This window comes from Trichoderma reesei (assembly GCF_000167675.1).
Source record: "Trichoderma reesei QM6a unplaced genomic scaffold TRIREscaffold_1, whole genome shotgun sequence".
Taxonomy (NCBI): domain Eukaryota; kingdom Fungi; phylum Ascomycota; class Sordariomycetes; order Hypocreales; family Hypocreaceae; genus Trichoderma; species Trichoderma reesei.
Genome location: NW_006711148.1, coordinates 2,819,079 through 2,846,535, shown reverse-complemented (window position 1 = coordinate 2,846,535; position 27,457 = coordinate 2,819,079). Strand labels below are relative to the sequence as shown.

Sequence of the window (27,457 nt, the reverse complement as noted above, 5' to 3'; positions counted from 1 at the left end):
TTGCACATGAGATGGATGGCTCACCGTTGCCGTGCACTTTTCATTTGCCATATCCGGGGGTCTTCAGCATTGCGTCTCCACCTTCGCGGGTCTTGATCTTGAGCATCAACTACCTAGTACAACTATTACAGGGGGCTGAACGTGGCGAGCGATGACAAGCCGCAGCCGGATCAAACAAAGATGAGGAGAAAAATGCTTGATTTGAGTCTTGAATATGCTTCTCAAGAAACATGCGGCTGTCTTGCATCCCAAGACCCTAGCCGCTGGACCGGGGTTGCCAACTGGGCCACGCCAAAACATGGCCAAACGCTACCCGAGACACCTCTGTTACAGGTTTCTCCTTGAACCCCTGCAAACCAGCAGAATGCGCAAACCAGTACGGAGCACCGCTGATTCGGATGCATCGCGCCCCGGAGTACAACTCTTTTAGCTCGGAAACGGGGGGGTTCAAGGGTCTGCCTCCCATCAGGAGGAAATGCCCTGGCTTCATGCTCGGCCGCATGGCGTCTGGACAGATATAATGCCTGGCCGTCCCCGAGACGAGCAAAACATTCCTTTGTTTCCTCATCACTAGTCTCGAATTGTTTCGGCAGTTGTTCTCTTTCCCTCTTTTTTCATTTCTTTCTTTCTGTTCCTTCCATTCGCTTCACGAGCAGGCCCTCGCCAAACCAGCCCTTTAAACTTGGTTGATTCAAGTCGTGTGCAACAGCCCTCCTTTACGTGTAATACAAAGTCACAATCTTCAAATCCAACCACACCGCCAACATGAAGTTTTGCTCCTGGTTAGCTCTGGCCTCTGCGCCTCTTGCTCTGGCCAACAAGGTCCAGAATGCCTACCCCGACAACGCCGCCCGAGGAGTCGACGTGGACATGGATGCGCGAAGCATCGCCATTGCCAACGGCATGGCCGGCCACGGCATCACCGCCAACGCCCTGACCGAGATCATCATTATCTGGGCCAACCCCGGTGGCGGTGCCGCCACCACGACCTACAACCCCAAGGTCACCGTCACCGAGACCGTGACTGTCGGAGGACAGACCTCGACCGCCGCCGCTGCCGGTGCCACCCACACCGTCACCGTTGGAGGAGCCGCCGGCCTCGTCTACTCTCCTCCTCAGCTCAACAACATCCCCGTCGGTGACACCGTCATCTTCGAGTTCCACTCCATGAACCACACCGTCACCCAGTCTCCCTTCAACACTCCTTGCAAGAAGCTGGAGGGCGGCATGGACTCTGGCTTCCAGGCCAACCCCAACAACACCATCGTTCCCGCTCCTCAGGTCGCTATGCAGGTTATGGCCACGACTCCTCTCTGTAAGTTCTCGACTTATCCTTATACCATTGGGATGCCACTTTGGAGCAACCTGCTAACATCGATATCCAGGGTTCTACTGCCGACAGGCCGGCCACTGCGGCAAGGGCATGGTCTTCTCCATCAACCCTACCGCTGAGAAGACCCAGGCTCAGTTCCAGCAGATGGCCATTGCTCAGAACGGCACTGGCTCTGCTACGCCCATCACCGGTGGAACCGCTCCCCCTGCTGCTGCTCCTCCCGCCGCTTCTTCCTCTGCCCCCGCGGCTCCTCCCGCGGCCGCTCCTCCTGCTGCCGCCCCCCCTGCTGGAGACAACGGCAGCGTCACTCCCGGCAAGGGAACTGTTGGCGCCGACGGCAGCTGCTCTTGCTTCGTCCAGTGCTCTCCCGGTAGCTTCCCCGTGAACGCTCAGGGTGTTGGTGCCCACGGTGGCTGGGGTGGTAAGTTTTGAATTCCTTTCTTCTCTCATCAGCTGCAAAAAGAGTCTGATGCTAACAACTCCATCTTTGCAGGTGCTCTCCCCATGAACATGGCTGCCATGTCATAAAACGACGCATTAATGTGACCACAGACGGACGGAGACGGTGTTGGCGTGGGTGGTTGTGGATTTTCTATAAAAAAGGATTATTGTAGATCTTATCATTTCTTCTTACACGTACTTTTGGAGGCTGCCCAAGGGGCCTGACTCTTTTCCTTCACTTATGTTGAGGGTATTGATATCATATGACTGGTTCGTATACAATTTATTTGGACACCTAATGAGACTTTTTCAACTTGCCTGATTCTGAAGCTTGACGTATATGACAACAATTACAGAGTGACACCTCGTGATGATCTGGTCATGTTGAGGGATTCTACAGCGTCATGATGTTCTAGACGTACGGCAACGTTTAAAGTCACCTTGAGGCAAACGATACTCATAGTTGTTCAGTAGGTTCTTGTATTACAAGTCCGTTTAGAATAAAGCCAGACTCTAGCATGAGACGTACATTCCACCCTGATGCTATTAGACCTGCAGTCTTTGATTAAAACAGGCGAGAGTCTTAGCTCTTTCCCCCATTTCAAGGAGATTGGTGATAGACACACTTCAACCCAAGACAAAACACACATGAATAGAAAAGAGGAACAGAATGCTCATACCGCACAATAAGAAGAGGCATATAGAAAAAAGGGCAAAAAAAAACATACAACAGCCGGTGTTCGCTGGTGGTCACCCACCCAACTACTAATCTGCCGGTTAGTGGCTTATCTATGGGGGAGCAGACGGGACCCCGAGTTTTCCACTACCTATGGTCGTATGTGCCTGATTTTGGCATGTTTTAGGTTATAGCCTCCACATTCCTGGTGTTTTACCTTACGACGACGACGAATGCTTCAATGCGAGGTGCGAAGTTCAAGGGCCAGTTTCGCCGGTTTCAACTTTGTTAGATAGCACATTCTCGATTATCCAAAATATACCCAATTGTTGGAAATATACTCAGATATCAGAATCATAACTAATTGCGAGAGGTACGCTAGAAAAGCGAGCCGTTGAGGCAATTGGCCGCAACGTGAAGTCGATTACAATGTCTCGTCGTTCACCAAGAGCATGCAGGGAATAGCGATGTGAGATGTATCTTCAATATTGACAAATATAAGCAACACAATTGCTAGCAACCAGTGTTTCTAAAATAACATGAAGTTGTATCCAGTGTAACACGTGAGAGTTCTTGCCAATTGGTCATCAAGGCGTAAAGTCACCAGTTGAGATAGTTCTCAACCGCTGAGATTGGATGTCTATCTATCTGGTGTTCTCGCCCTGTCTGATTCTAGTTCCGCGGGATTTGAGTTTCCAGGAACGATTGCGGTTGACAATGGCAATTGCCCAACTAGCACTTAGTGGTATACATAGAAAATGGCAAGGCTAAGGGAGATATGCTCTGCTGGAATCGCTCTTAGTGAATGATTTGGATTATCGTGGTGAAGTTCGTTCGATAGAAAGCCAGTCTGTAAAACACGGAGACATCAACTCCCAGGATCATAAACCAGGCACCAGGCTCAATGCAGCCGCTTCTTTTCCAGCACAAAATTACCGCCATGTCCTTTTCTGAATTTCTTGTCCCATTGGCCATTCATACGGCACCCCTCTTCTGCGATTTCAATACTGCCCTCGTACGCCCACCCAAATTCAGGGTACAACTTCACAAATCTCAGGGTTGTCCCAGACGTGACCTGGCCGCGAATGATGAACTTTGCAACTGTGTCCTCCCCGCTACCGGAAAACAAGATGACAAAGTTCTTCGATGCGCTCGGAGACTCCATGTGGACCGTCTCGATCTGGAATGCCGTAGTCTCCTTGTTTGCATCTGATCCATAGTCGTAACTCCCTATCCACTCTCCCACAAGTGTATGCATCCACCAATCAAAGTCCTGGTCATCGTCAATGCCATTGGAGTTGGCAGTATAAGGACTGTTGCCCAGCGCTCCGTGCGAGATCAGCAACTTGGTCATGTCATCGAATGCCATGCCATTCTGGGCGCAGGCCTCAACGGCTGCTAGTAGGACGCCCTCTGGGGCAGGATGCCGGTTCCTTGTCAGCACAAGGGACACAAGCTCACGAGAGTCCTGATCCACAGCCAGCTGGAACGGTGAGTACGGTGTCGACCCCGGCCTGAGCTGGCGGTACGCGTTGGCACCGCGCTCAAGGAGCAGCTTCACCACGTCGTGTGATCGGTTGGCGAGTGCGACTGGCAGCATCGCATCGGGGACAACAGTGCGCGACCCTGTGATGTACCGCAAATCAGGGTTCAGTATCATCGTCTTCTGTAGGTTGCTGCCCCAGTGCCGATCCCTGAGCATATCTTCCTCCTCATTTGACCAGATTGACCAATCGCAAATGCCACTCGAGCTGCCCCCCAGCTCGTCAGGTCTGGAAATGTTGGCTCCCAGCTCTAGATAGATGGCTTCCTGCTCGGTCTTTAGTAAAAAGGTCAGGATATCTCGAGACATCTCAGCGCTGAGAGAAGACCAGCTAGAGTCTTTAGTGAGTGACGAAAGCAGGTCGACATAACCCTCCTTGAGGGCAATGGCCACTCTGACGGGCCACGAAGTTCCGCCCAAAGAGCTCATCTCCTCGTGACTATTCAAGACCTCCAACACGCTTGTGGCGCCTTGCCTCACCGCAATGGCAAACGGCGTCGAGCCATCATCTGTTTCAGCCAGAATAGAAGCCCCCGAATCAAGCATGAGCTTAGCACATTCCTTGGAGTCAAAGCTCGCGGCATAGTGGAGCGATGTCCAGCCGTCCTCGTCTGTCGCATCTACCGCGGCTCCGCGATCCAAGAGCAGCTGGGCGAGAGGCGCTGACCCGACATAACACGCCGCGTGTAGTGCCGTCATGCCCCAAGGCGTTTGGCAGTGCGGATCCGCGTTGTGATTGAGCAGCAGCTTGGTGATTTCCTCGTTCTTCATCTCGATGGCCAGTAGAAGCGGCGCCTGCCGTCCACGAATTTTCTCGTTCGCGTCAGCCCCTTTGTCCAGAAGATGCTGCACAACCTCCAGGTGCCCCTGTGCTAATGCTCGTACCAGGGGCGTGCGGCCTGACTTTGATACGAGGCTCAGGCTGGCGCCTGCATGTACAAGCTTCGTCACCATGTCAATAGCCCCCAGCCCGCAAGCGTGATGCAGAGCAGTCTTTCCGCTTTCGTCTGCAGTATCAAGGTTCTTGCAGTTGACAAGCAGCTCATCGAAGATGTCGCCTGAGCCCAAAATTACAGCAGCAATGAGAGGAGTGCCGTATGTCCCCCCCTTTTGAGACGGGTCAGCCTTGTGCTTCAGCAACACCTCGATCGTAGCTCTCTGCTCGTTCACAACCGCTGCTTGTAAGGGAGTGCCAAATTCGCCCCCTATTGTGTTGCAGTCATGACCTGATTTGATCAGGCGCTCTACGATATCAGTAAGGCCAAGGATAGTCGCGTAATACACCGGAGAAGGACTGATTTTACGTTCCGCAACCGGAGTTGGGGCCTCGAGGGACTCGTTACCTGATTCCTCGCCCGACTCGTCATCTTCAATATCTGACTCTTCCGATTGATCTGCTTCCAGTGATCCGTAGCCGCTGTCGGCACGGTCAGGAGATTTGACCCATGCAGGACGCTGCAAAGCACTCGGATCTCTGCTACTGTCTTGTGATATTGATTCGAACAACGTCGCCCAAATTTTCCAATTCTCTTTGTTGAACAGTTTCCAGACCAGGTTTAGAGTGTCTAGCCGAGTATTGCCGGATTTGCTTCGACGAAAGTGCCCTGGCCAGCTAGTTGCCGTGTAGGAGAAGAATGGATAAGTGCAAATGAAGGCTTCTGCGCTCTGGATGGGCTTGTTAGATTTGTCGTCGAACTCATCGTAGCACATATACTGAAGACATATGCCAGCCATCCAATCGTGCTCCGTGCTCTCTTCTGAGAAACACAGTCTCTGATCCGGCCCGCTCATGTAAAGGGGCTTTCGAAGCAAGAACTCTTTGACGGAAAAGTGGACAAAGTGAATAGTTTGCGATGCCAGCGCGATGTTCGCATGCTCTCTGCGCAGCTCAATGAGGGAACCACAGGGCTTGAGTATGTAGCTGCCGACGTACTCTCCGTCCACGCTTTCTTCTGTGAAAGGGTCTGGGAGGTCATCATGTGGATATTCGGCTGATTCCTCGTTGAAATAGACGGCGAGAGCCTCGGCCATTTCGCGCACTGTCAGCGGTCGAGCTGCGAAGAGGACTAATTTCAGGATCACAACGGCCCGCATTGCAAGATCTCGGTCACCTCTAGGGTCCAGAATTCTCTCCAGCTCCCTCTGGTAAGCCTCGTCTATCTCGCTGGGCGTATCGAGAAGAAGCTTGTCCACTTGTTTTTTAGTTGCGCCAGCCTGAAGCCTTTTGTCGAGCAGAGCAATCCAGAGAAACATGCCCTCGCTCTTCTCGACAGCCCGACCTGCTATGTCACTCCTCTTCTGTGCCCCTATCTTGCTGAGCTTCTTTGCGAACAGCTTCTCCGAGAATGATGACACGTCTTTCGTTGTGTCGGCCTTTGTGATCGGGTGCTCGATGACTCTCAACAATTGCTCATCCCCACAACGCCCCATCACAACCTCTCTGATGTCTTGCTGATGGCGGCTCACTAGAAGGACGTGTGTCCCTGTACCTTCGATGGCCCTCACAAGGTCCTGTAGAAATTGGGTCCGGCAGGACTGCTGGGTATGGTATTTTGAGGTCGTAGTAGAAGCTTCAGTACATTCGTCATATCCATCTATCACCAAGGTGCAGTGCAGGACCTCATTGATCAACTTGCAAAACAGTGACCATAGGCAATCCTGGTCGGCCTCTGACACAGGGATGCCTTCACTAATCTTCTGCTGCAGTTGGTCATCTTTCATAGCGACTTCAACGGCCGTGTCGTCCCTGATGAGTAGCTGTCCGATCCACGATTTCAAAATCGCGAATGGATGTGTCCTCTCGTGGTCTTCTCCAGAGCAGAAGAAGAACAAAACTCGAGCGTCGGAATTGTCCTGATTCTTCATGTAATCAATCACTCTGGAGCACAGTATGGTCTTGCCGAAGCCCGCGGGTCCATGGAGCCAGAATAGCTTGGAAGTTTTGCCCTCCCAAATGGTCCACTCATGGAATGCCTCAAGATCAAACACCCAATCGCATGTGGACTCGTGACGAAGACGCTTGGCTTCTTCATAAGCATCTTCGGTAGATACCAGAGTTAGCCAGCCTCGGATTCGAGCTCGATTATCGTCGACAGACATGTTGGCGGTGCTGGTGACGACCTTCATAAGGACCTGAAGAGAGGCCATCAACTCCTTATGGCGTGCTTCATCTTTCATGGTATTGTCTAGAAATGTTCTCTTAGTATCAACCATGTTTAAGAACAGATGGACGGTTGGGTCCAAGATGATATGTAAGCTGTCGTACCTTGCCACCTTGCCTCGTTTGAGAGGCGATACACATCGCTGATCATTGAGGAAATACCGTCCATGAAGTCCTTGACAGTGGATTTCAAGCGCTGGAATACGCCCTTGACCCATCGGACTGGTATGGATGGAATCAGTATACTCCTCGTGTACGGCACAAGACATGGGAAGGTATAGCTTACCACCCGCATTTTGATCGAAGAACCGCCGAGCAGTTGCCAGAAACTTCAGGACTTCGACATATAAGCCAATAATCGTTGAAGAAAGCTCTGACGCAAAGCCTTCAGACTTTGACATATCTTTTTCTACTTCGGCGAGCTGCACGACTATATGGGAGACGAACTCCAATCCCTCTACTATCTTGGCGTACGTCTCGAATTCACTAACAGCAATCTTGCAAGCTTTCAGTATTTCCTTTGTTCAGGTTCAAGCAGTAAGGGACAATGTGAACGTACCTCAATTAGAGCCTTGACCCCTGCCCAAGGCAATGCAGCATGCACTGGATCAAACTGCACGACAGCATCTCCGATAGATTCGAACCTCCTGACCCAGGATGCGATGTTCTCCAAAACATCTCGGATCCTAACTTCTGTCCCGTCGCTTTTAGTAAAGAGAGTCCACTTCTTTCTATCGCAATGGTCTTGCTTGTCTTTTATGGACTGGGTAATTGTTCGTGGGTTAAAGCGAGTTTTTCTATCGCCGCTAAGCGTCGCTTTGTCCTTCTTATCCAGGAGGCGGAAAGCTTCGTCCCATCGGCCACGGCGCGCACTGCAATGGGGCTCAGAATCAGTATGTGACCGCGTCGTGATATGGAGCGGATAGAGCAGTACATTCGCAGCGCATGCATCCGCCGAATGAGCACACGAGTTAATGCAACTTGTGTAAAAGATAGCTTGCTGTCCTGTGTAGCCATAGCGCTAACGATCTAACGATCACGTTGAAATGGCTGTGTGAAAGGAATAGAAGGGACACTCGGTTCACCTCTCGGGAGGTAGACGAGGAATTGAAGCAGCAAAACATCAATATATGCCTAACCCCGCTCCAAGGAGCAAATGGGCTGCAAACCACATGACCTTATCTTCAGCCTCTTGAATATGAAATTGTCCATACGGAGCAGCCCTCAGCTCATTCTGGCAAATCACAGAACGAGGCAAGAAGGCAACCCTTTCCATGAAGTAACTCCCCCCAGCTAAAGAGGGACTAATATACATATAGGAGGTAGCCACCTGCAGGGGACATGAGCTTTAGAAAAGTTCTGTTTATATGCAAATCTTGAATTTCCTCGGAGGTCAGAACTTCACATACGCACGTATAAACTAGAATATCGTAGGTAGGAAAACATTAGTATGGTCACCGTGGTGACATCTTTTAGCTTATAGTGGAATATCAAAGTAAGATATCTTCTGCTATACTCCTTATATGCGTGACCTTGGCAAAGTAGGCTCACTACAGGTACTTGGCAATCAACTTGAGTCGGATCTCAGACAGTACCTACCTAGGTATCATGAGTTGGTGCAAGAGAACCATTAATGGACCCATACTTGGGTTCCGTATGTGAGTTGCTCCAATTCCCCAAGAGGATGGACGACGGAACCATTTGCTATGCTCACAATATATACTGATTAAACAGACCAGCAAGCACATACGACCATAGGTAGTGGAAAACTCGGGGTCCCGTCTGCTCCCCCATAGATAAGCCACTAACCGGCAGATTAGTAGTTGGGTGGGTGACCACCAGCGAACACCGGCTGTTGTATGTTTTTTGTCCTTTTTTGCTTTTGCCTTTCATAGGTACCTATCGCGTTTTGTCTAGTGATATGGTGAAGGTATATACCATAGGTCTCACATGAGATTTGTCATAGGAACTATTGCCAAATCTATCGCAGGCTTGTCCCAATCTTCCAAGGGGGCAACTGGGCGTATCTTGGATGACGAAAGCGCGGCAACCCGAATGTAGAAGTATTATAGAAGTACATTATCAGAAAGCCGTCATTCTACAAGGGACCTTTAATTGCAGTTGTCAAGCATGTGGACAGTCATTCCTGCCGTCCAATATGTTCTTCATCTGAGCGTCACCACGTCGCTCGGTGAACCGAGATTTATATATCGGCTTCCGCGAATGTGTCGAAGTCTAGAGAGTCTTCGTAGCCCTGAAGATGAACCGTGAAGAAAAGAAACGACCGACTACTCAGGCCAGGTCATCCAATGATAGTTGTGTCATTGTGTGATTGCGAGCCCGCGGCCCCTTTCTTGTTATCTAACATGGTTAGAGTTTGATCTAAAAACTGATCATATTAGACATCATTATGCTCGGCTTGAACTCGCTCCCAATCGCTGGGTCATAGCTTGTCTGCAACAAGGTACCTAGCCATAAGGCTGGTTCTCCTAGGGGTATGATGGGCGTGGCTGCGTTGTATGCAACTATATGCATTCAGTTGCGTTTGTTCACGCTGCTTATCAGGTTAAAATTAAAGGTAAGAGACACGCGTCTGCCCTCCTTTCTCAAATAGCTCCCTCTTTCTCAAATACCTCGCTTCAGAGGAACGAGGCCGTCTTGTTAAGCACATAGCATGGTTTTAGTTGATGTCAACACTGATATTAAGGTCTTATTCATGGGCCACCCCTGATCTGGCTGCTATGGTTATGCTATGGGTGTCGAGGATAATTGTTATGCAATCCCTTCGAAGCGCTTTATGATGATGACTTATTCAGTACAAAGCACTGTCTTATACATAGGGCAAAGTTGCCGTTGAAGTAGACTTTGCAGATCCTCAATGAATGTATTCCTTTGAGTGCTTGCTGTGGACCCATCGATCGTCCTTGTGTATAGTGTATCTGTATAGACTGTCAAGGAGTCAACAAAGCTCTTCTCTCTCTTAATTTGCTGCAAAGAGATGGGCCGGAGCACTGTCTCTGAGAGCTTCAGGCTGAAAATCGCGTCGGCATGTGATGTAATGTCCTCGTTGACCGCCCCATATACCACATCAACGCCACCAGGAGTCTCACCACGGCTGCTTATAACCCCCTCCCATGCATTAATCACTCGAGGCTGTATACTCATACACCATGTTGCTCGCCAAGTCACAACGTGTTGCCGCAACTAGCCAGGAATGAACTCATACTCGAATATAGCTGCCAGACCCTCTCGTCCATACCATATCTACATCACTTTGAGCTTGGACATGTGACAAGCTGCAGATGCTGCTGCTTGAAGAAGATCTGTAATCCGTGTAGGGCATATTGTGGGTGCTAAAAGCGGTGAAGTAAGGGTCAGATGGCCTAGGTTCGGCCATGTTGAAGATTCAGAGAAAAACTCTGCAGCATCTATCATAAATGATGCTGAGAGAGCTTCTCCGAGATTCACTTAAGCAAGCTTCTGACTGAGACAAATAGTAGGAGCATGGGCTGGCCAGGTTTCTTATAAAAAGTAGAGCGGGTATTGTTGGTTGGAATGTTCAGAGATTGTGAACTTACTCAGCCCTTCGGGAGCTGGAAGAAGCGCAAGCAACGCTGCGAAACTATGAGTGTTTGGCAACCTTGACTGATGAATTACTCACATTGCTGCCAGATCTCGTGAAACTCAAGAAACCACTGTATCCAGAAATTTCATGGTGGAACTCACGCAAGCCAGGAAGGTGGGAAAGAATCTAGGAGACTGTAAACGTCTCACACCGGCGATAAGTCTGTAGCTTCAGTTCAAGACGTGTCACCTCCGGAACCTTTGGTGCCTGCTCCCAACACTTCCGTTCATCCTTAATGGGGGGGCAGACATGTCCAAAGAGACGCTCAAGACTGTATCCTGGTGGTATTGACCCCGATGCAGTCGTTTCCCATCTGTGTTTGTCAGGCTCCTCGCTTCAGGCAATGGGCATCGGCTCGATATGGTGTCCCGTAGCGTCGGGCATAAAGATTAGAGACTTGAATGTGTGCTCTTCGAGTACAGGCTAATGTCCAGGGTGAGGCCCCCATTTGGCTCCCACTTGTTCAACGCTGTGAACAGCGACTGGAGTAACTCCAGGATGAGCTCGTTATCCATTTTGCTTGTACGTGTTGCGCTAGGTCTAAGAGAATTGCACCCGCGGCAGTCGTATCGCTCAAGCTCTATACGAAACCATATTTAACGCACATGATTCCGGTTGCGCTGCGTCATGACGCCGAGTTCGTCAATGCGTTGAAACGTGACCCGTATATATGCAAAGATGTGCGACTTGATGACAGCCTGCCATTCCCGTGACACGACAGAAGCATTGGCTAAACTGCAGTTGTCATCTGTCAGGGCTTTGAGAAGCATTCACTTGATTTCGAGGGGAACTGAGACCAAACCATCTTGACATAGAAAAACAGTGAATGACCTGGAATGGATTTTTGAGTTTGTCGAGTTTGTGGTTAGTAATTGCTGGCAGCAAGGGGTAGTTGGCTTCTCATAGTTGAATTGCTGCGCATTGTGTTGAATGCAAAATCGTTATGTGCCGAGAGTACTTTCTGTGAGTCAACTACGTGTAGCTCGAATGATCCAGTAATGAAAATTGCAACCATAAAGAGGCGTATCCTTGAGCCTTTATCAAGGGTGTCGTCCTCGATAAGGGCTCGGTGCTGCCCATGGCTGCGCTATGGCTGTGTTATCCAGCCATGAGGCTGGTTCTCTCCGGCCAACTAAGTGCGTGGCAGTGTCACATGCATCCAAAGACATTCATCTGCTACTTCCCGGGCTGCCCCATCAGGTTGAGATAAGACGGAGCGCATACTTTGGCTTTGATGTTACCATTGTCTCCAGACTGCTTCGAAAGCCCTTCAGCTGCTCCTGTATTATGGTAACGACACTGAGAAGCCCCTGATGTTCGCAATAGAGGGACAGGTCCTAAAAGTTGCCAAGCTATATTCTCAATAAAGCTCATACAATTGTACATTATATGCAATACTTGAGCCAGGTTTCTTCGCTCTTGGCTTTCACCACTCTTGGTATCAGTTGCCAACGCAGCTCGGAGCAATCAAGTAGTGACCATTTGTCCTTGTTCATAGCTAATCGCGACTTACGATATAACGGCTTGCAACCCACTTTCTAGCACATACGACCATAGGTAGTGGAAAATTCGGGGTCCCGTCTGCTCCCCCATAGACAAGCCACTAACCGGCAGATTAGTAGTCAGGTGGGTGACCACTGGCGAACACCGGCTGTTGTATGTTTTTTTTTTTAGTTTATAACCATTTCTCCTTTCTTTTTACTTTGTTTCTTTCAACTCAAGGTGTAATACCATTTTGCTGGCCAGTTCCCCTGTACGGGGCTGCAACACGGGGCTGCAGGCTTGACTAGTGAGGTCCCTGGCAACTGGGTCATGTAACTTGAGCGCTTACATCCAATACCTATGGGCGAACTTAGGGCGGAGGGGGTGGCTGCATTGAGTACAAGTCTTCAAAGAGTCTTCTATACTCTCTCTCGATCTTATGCTCTATGGCATATCTAGATCATCCCAGTATCCTGTGTATTGAGTGGCCCCCTTAGCACTAGAAGTGGTAGGGCCCAAAGTCCCGATATCCAATGCCCTTGACAAAGGTCTGCAACCATGGGCCTTGCGTCTTTGTCTCGGCGAGCTCACAGAAGAGCTTTGCATGTGCCTCTCCATCAATCTTAAAGGCGGCGGAGCCATCCGCCTTCCGTTCATCCACATAATAGAACCTGCGCAACTGTCAGCTACACCCACTCAAGGCCGCTAAAGGACGATCGGGATGACTTACTTGAACCCTTTGTCTTTGTATTCAGCAGCGGCGGCCATCATCATGTGCGCAGATGCCGACTTGCCGGCGCCAGATTCGAGGAACTGAGGGAGCGGCTTGACGTTCAGGATGTTGCCCGTAAATGCGAACACCCTCGGCGCCTCGGCAGGGAGCTCAGCGAATCCGAGAACGGCTTGCTGGGCGGCGACAAAAACACTGGTATTGTTGACGATCATGTCTCGCTTGAATGCATCTAGCGGGATCGCAAATGGGTCGCCTGGGGGAGCAAATGTCGCGGCGCCAGCTACAAAACGCTCAGCTGGTATTCACTAAGGGTCCTTCTGTGGCCCAAGACATACCATTGTAGATGACAACATTTGGGATGCCCAGCTCCTTCTTGACCTTTGAGAAGGCATTGATGACATCGTCGGGGTTAGCGAAGTCGCTCTTGATGTTCAGTTGACTGTCTGTGCTTTCTGCCTCGTTCAGGGACCGGGCTGCGACGGCAACCTTGTAGCCTTTGGAGGCAAAGGCCTTTGCGGTTGACAGGCCGACTCTGGGTCCGGCACCGAGGATGAGAACAATGGGCGATATTCCTGGCATGATTTGGAGTGTAGGCGATAGTTCAGCTAATGTGCAGTAGAGCAAGAATGCGGCGAGCATTGGTCTGCTTTATACATGCTTCCATATTTCACACTGAGGCAAACTAGGCGGAGACACTCAGCCCTTGTCTTACCAAGTGATCCGGAGGAGCGAGATCTCTGCTGGTAATTCTATGATGAAAAGTCATCGCGGAGCCGGACTAGGCCCGGATGCTTACTGGTAGCAATTAGTGGGTTTTCGGCTGTGACCCGGAGCCGGACCCTTCGGAAGGTCCGAAGTCGAACATTACATATCATGTCCAATTCCGTTCTCTGTCATTATAGCGCTTGGTCATATGAGTCGCGGCGTATTATCTCTTTGCTCCCCAAGGTCCGACTGATCCTCCAGTGGCTATGACTGATCATTATCTTGCAAAAGCTACACGAAGTTGCTCATCTTACTGTACTTACATACCTATGCTAGGAACTTCCGAGGCGGGGCGTGCAGTCGTGGACTACCCATCCAACGAGAAGAGATCTTTGAGATCAAGGCTCTCCGACTACGAGTCCTCCGCTCCGGCTGACTTCTTTGCCTTGTAGATGCATAAGCTTGTTCGATCGCTATCCCTTTGCTACTTCGGTGCATTTAGTTGAGTAGAAATGCTGTGTGGTATCGTTAGCCTTGATTAGCTAGCTATTTCTTCATGATATTGTTCATTCACGTAGAAATATAGAAGCAAGTCAGAAGTCCGTGATGCCATTGACCTTGCACTCCATCAATCATCATATTTTACATCATCAGCGCATATCTGAATCACTTCAGCAGCTCGCCAGCTTACAGTCAGTTTTCGAACAAACAACACGCCTTCATTCAAATGGCGGAAATGAAGCCGATCAAAGTGTTTGGCATTCACGGGCCCAACGCCGGTAAAGTTCTTCTCCTCTGTGAGGAACTGGGGCTGCCATACGAGACCGAAGTGATTCCCCTTACCGACGTCAAGAACCCCAACTACCTCGCCATCAACCCAAACGGGCGGCTGCCTGCCATCCAAGACCCAAACAAGGGACTCACTCTGTGGGAATCGGGCGCCATCATCGAGTACTTGACGGAGAAATACGACACCGACCACAAGCTCAGCTTCGAGCCGGGCACAGCTGAAGCGTACCATGCTCGCCAGTGGCTCTTCTTCCAAACCACTGGCCAGGGGCCCTATTACGGGCAGGCGATGTGGTTCATCATCTACCAGCCGCTTCCCGAGGCGCGCGCGCGCTACGTCAAGGAGGTCAACCGCGTCACTGGCGTGCTGGAGGGGCACCTGGCGAAGCAGAAGCCTGACGCGGACGGCAACATTTGGTTCTTGGGTGGGCGCCTCTCCTATGTGGATATTGCCTTCTTTACGTGGCAGCACACGGCCGAGCCACGAATTCCGGATGAGGAGTTCAACCAGGGTGACTACCCGCACGTCAAGAAGTGGCTTGACAACATGCTTGCGCGTCCGAGTGTGCAGAAGATTGTAAAGATCCAAGAGGCCAAGTGAATAGATTATGGCAGGGAAAGGGTATTCCTGTCTTATACGGGCGAGTCACTACCATAAAAGTTGAGTCGAGGCTGAGACATGCCGTGTTCAAAGTAGACTGATGAATAAATTCTTCTGCATTATGCGCCTACTGTCTGGACGACTGCTTGGGGTGCTTGAAAGCCCACTCAACTATTCTGAATGTCCTGCAGGACCAGCCTGCGGCCATGGGGCTCGTTGGCAACCTTGCATTAAGAATCGGTCATGTTCAAATGATCATGCTAGGGTCGCCGGAGGCATTGTACTGAAAAGGTGAATAGCCTCTTTTGCTTCGAAGTTCAGGCGATTACAAGTGCGACGCATTCGCGCCAATTCCTCGGACTGAGAGAGTGTGCTCGAATCCCTGGCCAGTGTCTCCAACAAGCGTAGAAACGGCTCGACGAGATCGAGATCTGAAGTTGCGTCTGGCGACAAAGGATGCCGTGACAAGTTGATAAGCATGCTGCTGGCTGCAGCGAAGAAAGCGTGAAGAAGCATCCTGGCGCGAGTCAGTAAAGCAATTCAGCAATGATTCTCTTCTTGTACAGATAGAGATGATGATTTACCAGACACAGGCGCAATCTCCTTGAGGAATGGCTTCGACGAGCCGGATCGCTTTGCGTGACTCGGTGACGCATAGACTGCCTGGGGGCGATGATGACAACCGCTCTGACATGCTGAGCTGTAGGTAGGAGGAAGGCTGCGCCATCGGGGCCAAGTGTCGATCAATCATTGTGAGGCAATGGAGATATGTGAGTCGTAGAACCACCTTGTGGATCATCTCGCCTGAAAGTGGGAGCCCTGACAACGTCGTGGAGTCCTCTGGTAGATAGGATTGCGCGCTGGACTTCCAGTATGATAACAAAGTGCTCAACTCCTGTGCCGCAATTGCTCTCTGGGCTGCCGTTTGCCGTCCAGCCCGTACAGAATACAATTGTTTATACACCTGCCCCTGGACAAGCGCAAGCCCTATCCGACAGTTGAAAAGGCCTAGGTTACCATCCTCAAAGCTTGAGCTTGATGGCAGACGTACATCCATTTCATCGTCATCTTGACCAAAAGGTCGACCCGTCCGCAGGCTGATATCCTTGTCAAGTATATACACCTTCCAAAACACCCGCCTCCGTTTCTCGGCTTCTGCCTCAGTGAGTCCCGGACTGGAACATTCCCTGTGAAGGTTCATGGCCTGTGCCAGTCGTAGAGCGGCGGCAACGAGCATTGCGGCCGGCGCGGGATCCGGTGTGCCCTGAAGAATGCAAGCCATGCCCGCCAGGGCCTGGACGGCAGAGAGGCTGCGGTCCGAGACGTTGAGCTCGGAGATGACGCTGAAGGCGTTGTGCACATAACCATAAGCTAGATTGTGGTCCTGCGTCGGGTCCGCTGCGCGAATGGAGCGGAGGCGATGAGCTATCGACAGCACAACGTTGAGGCATGCCCACCAACCAGCGTCACGAGGACTGGAAGACTCATACTTGAGGTGAAACTCTGTCAAGAAGTCCTCTTCATCGAATAGCGGAAGGTACTTATTATAGTTGCTGAACATGTCCTCGACCAACTTTTGAGCGAATGCCTTTGTGGGAAGCGGCTGGAGGGCTGGAAGAGAAGCTGGGCGCAGCTCTGGAGCGGGATGAGGCCACAGACCGTCGGTTACATAACCTCCAAGCGTAGACAAATCGGCTGCTGTGTTCAGTAGCGCTACGGGTGTCGTCTGCTTTTTACGCCGATTGATGTCAGTCACAGTTGGCTTACCCAATGACCTGTCTTCTAGCAAAGCCTCTACTCCCAGAAGCCTCTGTTCTAGCTGTGCGATATATCTGAAGCTGGTGAACATTCAGCAAAGGCAGAATCCGCGGGCTGGAGTGGCATAGTTATGTACTTACCCAGCTGGTCTGCGAGGCTTCCTCTTCGTTGCAATGGGCGTAAAATGACACCTTGTGCCATATTTGGTGCATGGACCGCATCCTTGCGAAGTGGGCTCGCAGCGTATCTTCTTCTTGCGGCACATGTCGCAAGCCTTATATAAGAGTGTCAGTAGAGGCGGAATGCCATCGGAGTTTCAGTTTAACTTACACGAATAATGACTGGCCGCTCCTCTTCCTCGGCATTTAGCTGGACCCTAAGATCCGTTTGTCGCTCCATGACTTGTTGCTTAAAGCTGGCCTCGAGTGAAAGGGTGCAAGATGAGCATCATAGGAGGCCTGGGCTTGATTGCTTCGCAAATAGTGACTTCGAAGAACATAAAAGACATTCATTCTGTTGTAGCGGATCCATCACCTCTCTACCTAGTTGTTATCGACAGTCAAGGGATGGATTATAAATCAGAATCCTTCCGTATGGCGGCTCCTACACTATTTCGCGGGGAGGCAGGGCCTGGCCAGAAAATCCGCAACTCCGTACGAGTGTGAGACTCACACGAATGCCATTGGTAACGGGGATGGTGGGTCGTGTAAGAATGCGAGCCATCACATATAAACACAGGGATACCTCATTATTGGACCTCGAGGCTTCATGCGCCGTCATAAGAAGTCGAAGCGGACCTTTGCTCACTGTCTTGCCTTTACACAAATTAAGATGGGGAGCAGACAGGCGTGTCAAGTCCGCGGCTATCCCTGGGGCCTGGATAAGCGACAAGGTAGACAAAGGAACAAAAGCATCAAGATATTGACACCGACAGCATCTCTCGATGGACCAATTGACAATTTTATTTCTTTGCCTGTTCTTAACAGTTTGCTGAGCATTGTTCGAAGATAAACATGCTTTTGCCGGTAAAGAATCGAGCCTCAGCATCAACAGCAGCAAGCAATGTGAATAAACGAACCGTCACTCTCGCTTACCGTCATGCCGTCTCTCCAGGGCTTTTGGCCTCACTGTTGTAGACTGTAGACGTACTGTGATTTTACTGTTTGTTGGCTTTACAAGTTTTGAATCCTTTCAACATGGATTAATATGCGGTCGAGCGTCCAACAACATCTGATACGGCAGGCTTGTGCGGCGCCGCTGTCAGCATGCAGTGAGAGAGACTAACGAACCCGCACTGTCGAAAGTTGAGAGCCTTCACATGTTGAATCCTCTCATGACCAAATCATCGAGAGAATCAAACAAGAAGCTCCGACGTCGCTCATTCCATCTTCAAGTCTCTTCATACCCACGAGCAAGTTACTGCGTATCAGATTCACTGAGGTTTTGGTATTAGACAACCGCCATGAGCCCCATACTGAGCGTGTCGACCAAGATTGAGATTGCGGCGTCTCCCGCCGTTGTCAGATCAGTGGTACGTGCGTCGACACCAAGCAGCCACTTCTTGTTCCAGCAAGCATCTAACTTGGAAGACGAGCATCTCTGACTGAGCTCACAGTTCCTAGACTTTGCTCGATACACACAATGGCAGCCTGGCTGGAACATTCAGCCCGCTGATGCCAGCAAACAGCCGCTCGATCTGAAAGCGGGGGACAGCCTCAAAGTCAACATGAACGGAAACGTCCACCATCCCACTGTGGTGGTAGGTTGCAACTCCCTTACAGCTGCATCAAATACAAGACCCTGTGCTGAGAGTGCAATGGTATAGGAAAACTCGCCTGAGACTTTCCAATGGGAGGGATCGCTTTTCGGCCTTGCAAAAGGCGTTCACCAGTTCCACTTCACGCCTAGCGATACGACTCCGGGAAGCACCACGTTTACCCAGGGCGAGGACTTTCGCGGATTACTGATTACGCTTTCTTCGCCTTGGTGGAACGGGAGGAAGTTTGACATGGGGCCGTGGGACAAGTTCAATGCGGACCTGAAGGTTGAGGTGGAGAAGTCTTTGAAGTAGGACTCACGAATTCTGTTTTGGTCATGAATGAGCGGCTGGTTTTCGGAAAGTGTCGGGCTATTGACTAGTAAAGAAACGAGCTGTTACATGGCGATGCTTCTGTCGTAATCGGGAGGCAATTTCGGCAGAATAAGGTCTGTCCTGAAAAGTGATCATGGTGATTTCTCCTAATTGTATTTTCACAGTTAATCTCATGGATAAGGATAGACAACATGATTGAAATTACTTTTATTATGATTATCTTTTACTCTGGGTACTACAATTCTCTCTTAATTCTCTATATCAAGAGGCACGACGCTTGCATTTCATCCGTAGTGAAGCTCTCCGATTACTGTGATTAGTGAAGAACATTGCCTCAGCTAGGATGGATTGAACCACTCCTCTGTGCGCAATTCGCGTACTCTGCTTAAGCTGTCGATTGTAGAAGTGCCGATTCGCATCCTCGTATGCTCGGCCTCCTCTGCCAACCTCGTGGAGGGCTGTTCTCCCAAGTAGCTTGTTGCAAACAGTCGCTTGATATATCGCTGAATGTACGTCTTCAGTTCCTTCAGACGGGCCTGGGTCAATCGATGTTTCGTCAACGGCCATCTGCCGGCCTAACGTTTGCGATGTACGCGAGGAAGTCAAGGGATGACGATGTAGTTGATGACGGCCGTCGTTCTGGCTGTTTCTTACGCTCCAGCTCTTCCACCCAACGTTCTCGAAATTGATATAGTTCATCCTGCAATCTGGCAGCCTCCCTTTCCCGTCTTTTGATCGCCGCCTTTTCTGCGCGTGTCAGTGGTATCGGGGGCAGCGGTGCCCGCGCAACGGCCTCAAAGACCGGCACCCACGTTGGGAGATCCTTCAGCTCTCGCCGTGCATCGCGCACAGCAATCATAAGCAGAGCCCTGAGCGCAAAGTGTGCGTCGTTGCCAGCGAAGTGAAGTAGTCCACCTTCGCATGGAATGTCGAAGTCTTGGAGGAGCTTCCTGAGCGTGGAATCGTGAAGTTCCTGAAGTGGATAGCGTGCAGCTTTTGCCGTGTCAATTTCGAAGATTTGGTTCGGATCAATGTTGAGTCTTCGGAGAACAATCCTTTCGCGAGAGATTCCGTGGGCGACAAGGACCCTGGGAGAGAAAGGCTTGAGCAGCTCCTTCAAGCGCTCCTCAAGACCGGAGAGCGGAATGCACTCATGCTGACCGAAGCAGAAGCGACTGTCATTTTTGGTAAAGTACTGGGAATCTTCGACAGCCCAGTGGTAAGACCGTATGATGTTTGTCTGGGAACCTGTAATGGGGAACGGATCGTGACAGAGCCCATGCAGGTCCTTGGTTTGCAGAATCGAGATGCCAATGTGGAATCGTATCGGCATACCATCGTTCCGCTCCTCAAGCTCATCGATATCAATAGCTACAAAGGTTACATTCTTGAAGCGCGTATTTGGCTTCTGTGATTGCCAAGTAAAGCCTATTTGCGGCCAGCCCGGAGGTTTCTTCCAGCCAGGCAAGTTTTGGCTGTCGTAGAATCCAAATATCCAGCGCAGAATGACGGTTCCCTCCCTCAAGAAAACTTGACGCTTCGGTTGAGCTAGAGTCTGTTCCTCGTTTAGGATCCCAGCAGGCGCGGGCCTTTGGGAGGATGCCTCGAAATTTGACATTGCTGAGTTGAGCCTGTGCTCTCAAGAGTTAAGGTACGGCTCCGGTTTTGGTGACTCTGAACTCTTGTCTGAATACCCGGTGGTTTGTCTGAGATTGACAGATCCTGATCTTCTGGAGAGATGCAACTGAAGAGTTCTCCTCAACATGACGGCAGCGACTGACGCACAACTTATGTCTGCCTGGTTGGAGACAAGCCTAGAGAGATATTCTTTGTAACAAAGTTTGAGGCGAGTATGCGCCACCTTTGCAGAGCGAACGTGACAGACATCAATATGAGAGGCAGTTTACCGAGGTCAAGAACTCCAGCGTGCCTTTTTATCTCGTATCTAGTTGGTATACATAGCGAAGCATTCTATGAGTAACTGCCGGTAATCCAGAACAATAATTGCTACAGTTCTTCCTCTACATTCACAGGGCAAAGACATGGCGAGATGTCTTTGAGGTGGCGTCAGGTACCTACCTAGAGCTACCTAGCTTCAAGGGGGAATTTCATTGTATCGTAGACTTGCCGCATCTGGAAACTGTAGGCTAGCCTAAGAACGGGAACATGATTGGAATCTGCTCTTCTCGATGAGGTACGCTCGACTTCTTTTCAGTCGACAACAGTTGGATCGCCTAGGAAGCATTGTATGGTGAGGGGGAACGGCAAGATAAGCGTTCCACTGACTTCTACTCTTTGTCAAGGCCAAAGGGAAAGGCTATTCGTCGATGAGTTGCTTCAATTTACAAGCAGTAAATGGCCATGTCATGAACGCAGTATCGACAAGACAGAGGCGATTACACTTTGAAGTTTCCATCATTACAATCGGAAGACCTGGGTTCTGTTACTGTCTTTTGGTAAATGTAGTCTTGACCGGTTGGAACAGATCTATCCCGATGAAATGGTGTGCTAGGGGACCATCAGTCGTGGGCCTCGAACATTTGATACCACAAATTGAGTCTCTCGGTTCTGATCTCCATGGGCGGGATATCGGCGCCAGGAGAGACAAGGGTACCATCTGGGAGCTTAGTGAGAGTCAACATGCCTCGCCGTATTGCCATCATTTTCATGATGGGCCGTATAGCATGCTGTGCCACTATTGCCGAGAACTTCTGGCTACTCCCATATGCGTCAAATAAGGTGGGATGCAAGAGAAAGATGGGTTCCTTAAGCCGGTCCACCATGTCCTCGTACTCCCTGCATTCGCGTCGTGCAATTGCGTCGGCCAGGGCCAGGCCCGGGTCCTGGCTCGGCTCGTGGTTGCTGGGGGTGTCAAGATCGCTGCCTGGGTTGCTCTTCAAGCGAAGCAGTCATATACCCTTATACTGGCCTTCCGTTCTGATTCCCCCCCAGACTGCTAGAACGGGCTACTTGCTTACAGAGCTTGTTTCCCAATGTCACTTCACTTCCATTCCAGAATGATTTGACCCACGCCTAGACAGATTTACTGACTAAATGTAAAGCCCAGGTTCTTGCGTTTGTACGCCGAAAGTTCCGATCTGGACGTCGTGATTGTGCTTACAATTCGACAGGAAAAGACGAATTCACGGTTACATCGTCTGGTATAAAGACCGTCTTGTGTCCTGGATCATGACCATGGATCAGGTCCGGCATCAACATCTTTACTTAATCTTCCTGCCCTAAGTATACACGATATCACACCTTTTCCAATAATCAATTACGGAGCTGGAGCTACCATATCAGAGACATGTACGACCTGTTTCGGGAATCAGCACTTGGCCAAGCCATCCGGCTTATGTCCGGCAACAGATGGCTGCTGTATCCAGAAGAGAGATCGGACTTTGTACTGCCGCCGCAGTACGCAGCGCTCTGATCGAACGGCGACAAACACCACGAAGCAACATCTGCTGGGTTAAGCTCAAACGCAGACCACGACTCTTCATCTCCGATAGAATCTTCTCAGACTGCAAATAATGACGACCAGTTCGAGGACATGGCAAGGCTGCGTTCAGTGGCTAGCATCCAAAGCGGTCCATATATCGACCACGGAAGATTCGACCCCGAACAGCAGATCGAGTTGAACGAAACAAAGAGTGTACCAATTGTGCCACAAAAGACGAATGACGGGATCATTTTAGTTGATTGGTATACGACTGACGACCAAGAGAACCCTCGCAACTGGTCATCGTTGAAGCGAAGCTATATCGTCTTTGTCATCTGCCTGTATACGTGGGTTACATAGGTGGCCGGTTCCGTCTTCGCCTTTTCAGAATCTGGCATCGTCGACCACTTTCATGTCAGCGTCGAGGCATCTGAGCTTGGACTTGCTCTATATGTGCTGGCGTACGGAGTAGGGCCGCTCATCTTTGGCCGTCTCACAGAGATCCCCGTTATCGGAAGGAATCCCGTCTACTACCTCACGTTCCTCGTCTTTTTTGCCTTGTCATTTCCTGCAGCTACCATAAACAGCTTCGGCGGCCTCTTGGCTATCCGGTTCTTTGCCGGCTTCTTTGGTAGCGTTGGAATTGCCATTGGTGGCGCTTCTATTGGCGATGTCTTCGCCCTCATCTACTTCCCCTATGGCCTTGGCTGGTGGGTGTTGTCGTTTTGGGCGGGCCCTGCTATTGGACCGACGTTTGCTGGGTTTGCAGCCATGGCAGAGGGCTGGAGATGGCCTCTTTGGGAGGTCCTCTGGATCTGCGGAGTCATGGCCATCTTCCTGCTGGCTCTGACACCCGAAACGTCAACGCCAAATATCCTGCTGAGGCGTGCCAAGCGCCTTCGAAAGCTCACTGGCAATGCGCGTCTCCAGTCACAGAGCGAGATTGACCAAAAGCACATGACGGGCACTGATGTGCTCATTGCTGCCCTGCTCAGACCCTTTGAGATCACCATCAAAGACCCCTCTATCTTCTTCGTCAACCTGTACACGGCCTTGACCTGAGCGATTTACTTTACCTTTTTTGAGGTTTTCCCTCTCGTGTTCCCGCCATTCTACGGCTTCAACCTTGGCCAAACCGGACTTGCGTTTCTAGCCTGCGAGGTTGGCTCTATCCTGGCGCTCATCCTCTACTTTGCCTACCTTTACTTCTACAGGATCCCAGACAACCTCAAGAATGGATTCAGAGAGCAAGAGCACCGCTTGTTGCCTGCAATCTTTGGTTCCTTTGTTCTCCCTGTTGGGCTGTTCATTTTTGCCTGGACTGCACGCGCCAGCATTCACTGGATTGTTCCGCTGTTTGGCGTGACCATCTTTGTTCTTGGCCAATACATGGTTATTCAGGGCCTCTTCATATATGTGCCGGTTTCGTACCCTCAGTACGCGGCCTCGATTTTTACGGGCAATGACTTGATCCGATCGGCTGTTGTGTTTGGGTGTATCCTTGCGGCGAGGCCAATGTTTATCAACCTGGGTGTTCACAAGGGCGTTACTGTTCTTGCTGGGCTGAGCATCATGGGGATTATTGGAACGTTGCTCATGTACAAGTATGGTAAGACGTTACGTGCCAAGTCGAAGTTTGCGCAAGCTTAGGCAACTGAAGAGGTGGTGCATTTGCTGCCGGTGATGAACACCTTATCGGCTGTTGAACACTGGTTCCTTGCTTTGGCAAATCAATAATGTTTTGATAACGGTGGATGATTATGGACAACAAACCTGGCTTTACGTCAGGAGATTTGGATAATCTTGCCCGCAGCTTTCATGAAGATGATGGGTCTATTGACTTACGATGAGAGGTGGAAGACCTCATAGAATTATAACGTATGATTGATGAGATCTGAATGCCTCTCGAGATGGATTGTAAAATGTTGGAGTAGTTGGTTTGACAAATATTGTTCACTCAACTGTGCCGTGCAGCGCCTAGGAGACTTATACAGGTACTGTTCATTAGAGGACTGTTGATTGCTTGACTTGCTATATTGCTCCAACAGCTCAAATGGCGCGGTAACACATTAACGATCACGATTCATACCCTAATATGCCGCGTGTTGCGATTGAACAAATAGTCTGTCCAGATAGTTGATCTAGCTCATGAGTATTGACACTGCTCACGAATTGTGGTTTGAACGAAAGTCTTTGCAGCAGTAGCAGTGAACGAGAACGGGCCGTCTGTGATTGTGTCTTCAACACCATGACCGTAGAGTTTATATCATGGACCTCCCATCCTACAAGGTGTATGGAATGCCACTCACAATCTCCCCAGCCAACCAGCAACTCCTTTACGAACCCGCAATCTGCTTTGGCTCCCAGAACCAGATCAGGATCCAAGGCTCACTAGAACCGCAGCAAAGGGGCTACACCAACTGTCATCAAGATCACCCAAGATGCCGTCTAATGATCGTCTCAGGCGCCACAAGCGAAGAAATGCATCTGGCCGTGCCAAAACCAGCACCGAGAGGCAGCTAGCACCGGTAGACCACATGGAGGAATCACAGATCTTGGAGATCTCGCCGACTCAGCTAACAGAAATTGACTTGAAGCCGCAGGTGGCCATGAAGCAAGCCTGTGATTCCGGATCTACTCACATCCCTCGGGATGCTCCAACATCTGGCGATCATCGAAATGCTGAGCGTCTCGCTTTGCCGGAAGCTAAAGGCCAAAACAAAGACGCCCCAAAGCCTAAAGACGACGAGATCAAGAAGGGAGTAAGCCAAGGCTATCTGATGGCTGAGGACGGGCCTTGGAACACTGTGTCTCTCTCGTCCGACGAGGACAGTGGATGGGTCAGAATCCACCGGGATGACTACGAGGCGGAATGGCATGCGGTAAGTCCCAATGGGCATGATGTCAGTCAGAAAGATGCGGGTGCCTGCATTGAGGACGACTGGGAACTTGTCGACGAGTGGACCTCAGTGGATGTCTGAAGCCGTAACCCGGAATCATCGGGCGAGCCCAAGCAGGCCGATGGATAGATACCAGGAGAGCAGGGCGATGAGACGCGGGAAGTTAGTGCAGCGTTCCACGAGCCCGTGAAGTATTGACCACGGGCATTTTTTGGGGCCTGCGGGCAGCTTCTGACGCTTCTGAAGGGATTTGTTGATCAACTGAGACTTGCAGGCATCGCGTCGCGATGACAGAGATAGTTCCTGAATAACAGCTGATTTGTCTTTTTACTGAATATGACAGCCCCTGGTTTTGTGACAGAAGCAACAGCGATGGTCCGAAGCAATTTACGGAAAGATGCAGTAGTCTAGGCACTCAGCAGCCTACCAGGAATGAGTTAGGTAACGAGAAGTAAGATGACATGGCTGACCTGAACTCTGTCAATGCTGCATGCGTACCATTAGCCTATAGTCAAGATTGGGGTAGAGCTCTCTGACCAAACTTGCATATGCAGCTTTAAAACTGCCTGTGCTGCAGGAAACACCAACTAACATTGCTATGCATATGAGAATCGACGAGCAAAAGTTGAGCGGATAGGTGAGTCGAAACGCCTCTTGAGCTTGGCATTATCAAACTGGTTGATCGACAGGAGGCTCGGCCCTCATCCATCCCTCTCTCATCCAATGGCCTAAGCCAAGAAAGTGATGCCAAAAAAAGAAACAAACAAGCCTGGGGCAAAGAGCTCTAGAGGCTTGACCAAGACTCGGGCATCTTTTGACCCGACAGCCTCTTGGGACGATATTCCTTAGTCAAAGGCTTAGCCATCCCAACTATAGAAAGACCGGGCCTTTGGAAATTGAGGCCAATCGAGATCGCAGACAGTGTAGCCGGGCACCTTTCCTGCTTGATTCGGGCCACGCTACGAAGCCACAACGCAATCACCAGTTTCCGGTCTATCAAGCCTGGGAAAAAAACTCGACCGGGCAACAGCTAATGTAGGACGGTAGTCATGGTGGTGTGATGGGCACAGTTGCGGCTGAACTTTGTCCTCCTTTGAGGCTTGAAATCAGGTCTTGCTTCCTTCTCTGTGCCTCGCATTGTCGAGTTGCAACTCCACAGCGGCACACGGTGAGCGAGAAGAACGATGCCGAAGATGGATCAAAGTTTTCATTCCCCTTTTAAGTTATTAAGCATCATCTCGAGGGTTAACGGAAACACTGGCTATCCACAAAGACCCCGTATATGCTTATAGCTCATGTTTCTTACCTTGCGGGAACAATCAGCGAGGAAGCCAGGCTTCAGTGTGTAACGCTGGACGACGCATATGCACTGACTTCTTTCTGAGGGGGAAGGCATCCATTGTGCTTGAAATTCAGAACCAACCTGCCTTTCAGCCTGTGTTTCGAAACAAGCATGACAGCAGAAAGATGATCATGCCCGAGGATTCTAAGCAGCGGATCAATGGATCAATCCGCCCAACTTGGGAATAGTTTCATGATTTGGCTTGCATGTTGCTGCGTCCAAGCAAGTCCCCTAGTATCTTCGCACAAAGTAGACAAGCTCGTATGATGTCTGCTTTAGAAAACTGGGGTAGGCAAGCTGACACAGTGCGTGCGATATCCCGTATCGCAGAAGCCCTCCTCCGAACCACTTGAACCACCTCAGGCCACACAGCTTTGGTAGGTATGACTGCATCTCTAGGTGATGCATGCCTTTGCTGGCCACCAGCTCTCTCCAATCAAAGACAGTTCACCTCTCGCAGCCTCGAGTGTCCCACCCCCCTTTGCACCGCCCCTCCTGCTGTAGTACATACATAGAGAGCGCCCTTGCAAAGGAGTTGGACATGTGCCCCGAGTGCACTGTGCCCGACTTCCATCTCCTGCTGCTTCTAACCGCATGGACACAAGCAGGCAGCACGACCCCAAAGTCTAATCCCCCCCTCACTAGCCGTGGTCCCGATCGAGCAACCCATGCGGCAGCTTCGGAAGTCGGGCTGCTCTCCGTCCAAGGTTCAGGCAGCTCCACACGCTTCCCCCTGACTCCGGCAAAAGGGGCCGCGGGGAAAAAAGACATGGGTCAGTCAATGCTTGTGTGCGGGATGTCTTGGAGTCTCCACAATCTTGCTGCCATGTGTTGG

The 27,457-nt window shown here is 50.5% G+C and overlaps 10 protein-coding genes across 10 annotated transcripts; 5 read left to right on the top strand and 5 right to left on the bottom strand.

The window, feature by feature from the left end:
- Nucleotides 1-765: 765 nt before the first annotated feature.
- Nucleotides 766-1,861, top strand: TRIREDRAFT_103162 (uncharacterized protein; the record flags this gene model as incomplete). Its single annotated transcript, XM_006961791.1, has 3 exons — nt 766-1,315; nt 1,386-1,754; nt 1,827-1,861. 3 exons carry the CDS (start codon nt 766-768, stop codon nt 1,859-1,861), a joined length of 954 nt encoding a protein of 317 aa, XP_006961853.1.
- Nucleotides 1,862-8,863: 7,002 nt separating this feature from the next.
- TRIREDRAFT_54052 (uncharacterized protein) lies at nt 8,864-9,046 on the bottom strand (the record flags this gene model as incomplete). Its single annotated transcript, XM_006961341.1, has 1 exon — nt 8,864-9,046. The coding sequence occupies one exon, from the start codon at nt 9,044-9,046 to the stop codon at nt 8,864-8,866; it is 183 nt and encodes a 60-aa protein (XP_006961403.1).
- Nucleotides 9,047-12,759: 3,713 nt separating this feature from the next.
- Nucleotides 12,760-13,572, bottom strand: TRIREDRAFT_54926 (uncharacterized protein; the record flags this gene model as incomplete). Its single annotated transcript, XM_006961340.1, has 3 exons — nt 12,760-12,931; nt 13,051-13,273; nt 13,329-13,572. The coding sequence occupies 3 exons, from the start codon at nt 13,570-13,572 to the stop codon at nt 12,760-12,762; spliced, it is 639 nt and encodes a 212-aa protein (XP_006961402.1).
- An 853-nt stretch (nt 13,573-14,425) lies between these two features.
- Nucleotides 14,426-15,088, top strand: TRIREDRAFT_54179 (uncharacterized protein; the record flags this gene model as incomplete). The annotated part of the gene is made up of 1 exon (XM_006961790.1): nt 14,426-15,088. One exon carries the CDS (start codon nt 14,426-14,428, stop codon nt 15,086-15,088), a length of 663 nt encoding a protein of 220 aa, XP_006961852.1.
- A 255-nt stretch (nt 15,089-15,343) lies between these two features.
- TRIREDRAFT_103158 (uncharacterized protein) lies at nt 15,344-17,245 on the bottom strand (the record flags this gene model as incomplete). Its single annotated transcript, XM_006961339.1, has 4 exons — nt 15,344-15,605; nt 15,673-16,926; nt 16,987-17,120; nt 17,177-17,245. 4 exons carry the CDS (start codon nt 17,243-17,245, stop codon nt 15,344-15,346), a joined length of 1,719 nt encoding a protein of 572 aa, XP_006961401.1.
- Nucleotides 17,246-18,308: 1,063 nt separating this feature from the next.
- On the top strand, nt 18,309-18,917 carry TRIREDRAFT_103157 (uncharacterized protein; the record flags this gene model as incomplete). Its single annotated transcript, XM_006961789.1, has 3 exons — nt 18,309-18,377; nt 18,462-18,605; nt 18,672-18,917. 3 exons carry the CDS (start codon nt 18,309-18,311, stop codon nt 18,915-18,917), a joined length of 459 nt encoding a protein of 152 aa, XP_006961851.1.
- Nucleotides 18,918-19,222: 305 nt separating this feature from the next.
- TRIREDRAFT_103156 (uncharacterized protein) lies at nt 19,223-20,556 on the bottom strand (the record flags this gene model as incomplete). The annotated part of the gene is made up of 3 exons (XM_006961338.1): nt 19,223-19,248; nt 19,319-19,513; nt 19,593-20,556. 3 exons carry the CDS (start codon nt 20,554-20,556, stop codon nt 19,223-19,225), a joined length of 1,185 nt encoding a protein of 394 aa, XP_006961400.1.
- A 901-nt stretch (nt 20,557-21,457) lies between these two features.
- On the bottom strand, nt 21,458-21,971 carry TRIREDRAFT_103155 (uncharacterized protein; the record flags this gene model as incomplete). Its single annotated transcript, XM_006961337.1, has 2 exons — nt 21,458-21,822; nt 21,917-21,971. Coding segments are annotated over 2 exons (420 nt in total), but the record flags the coding sequence as incomplete, so codon positions are not given.
- Nucleotides 21,972-22,245: 274 nt separating this feature from the next.
- On the top strand, nt 22,246-24,030 carry TRIREDRAFT_2068 (uncharacterized protein; the record flags this gene model as incomplete). Its single annotated transcript, XM_006960886.1, has 4 exons — nt 22,246-22,341; nt 22,483-22,731; nt 22,807-23,415; nt 23,467-24,030. The coding sequence occupies 4 exons, from the start codon at nt 22,246-22,248 to the stop codon at nt 24,028-24,030; spliced, it is 1,518 nt and encodes a 505-aa protein (XP_006960948.1).
- Nucleotides 24,031-24,821: 791 nt separating this feature from the next.
- On the top strand, nt 24,822-25,917 carry TRIREDRAFT_103153 (uncharacterized protein; the record flags this gene model as incomplete). The annotated part of the gene is made up of 2 exons (XM_006961788.1): nt 24,822-25,262; nt 25,858-25,917. 2 exons carry the CDS (start codon nt 24,822-24,824, stop codon nt 25,915-25,917), a joined length of 501 nt encoding a protein of 166 aa, XP_006961850.1.
- Between the last annotated feature and the right edge of the window lie 1,540 nt (nt 25,918-27,457).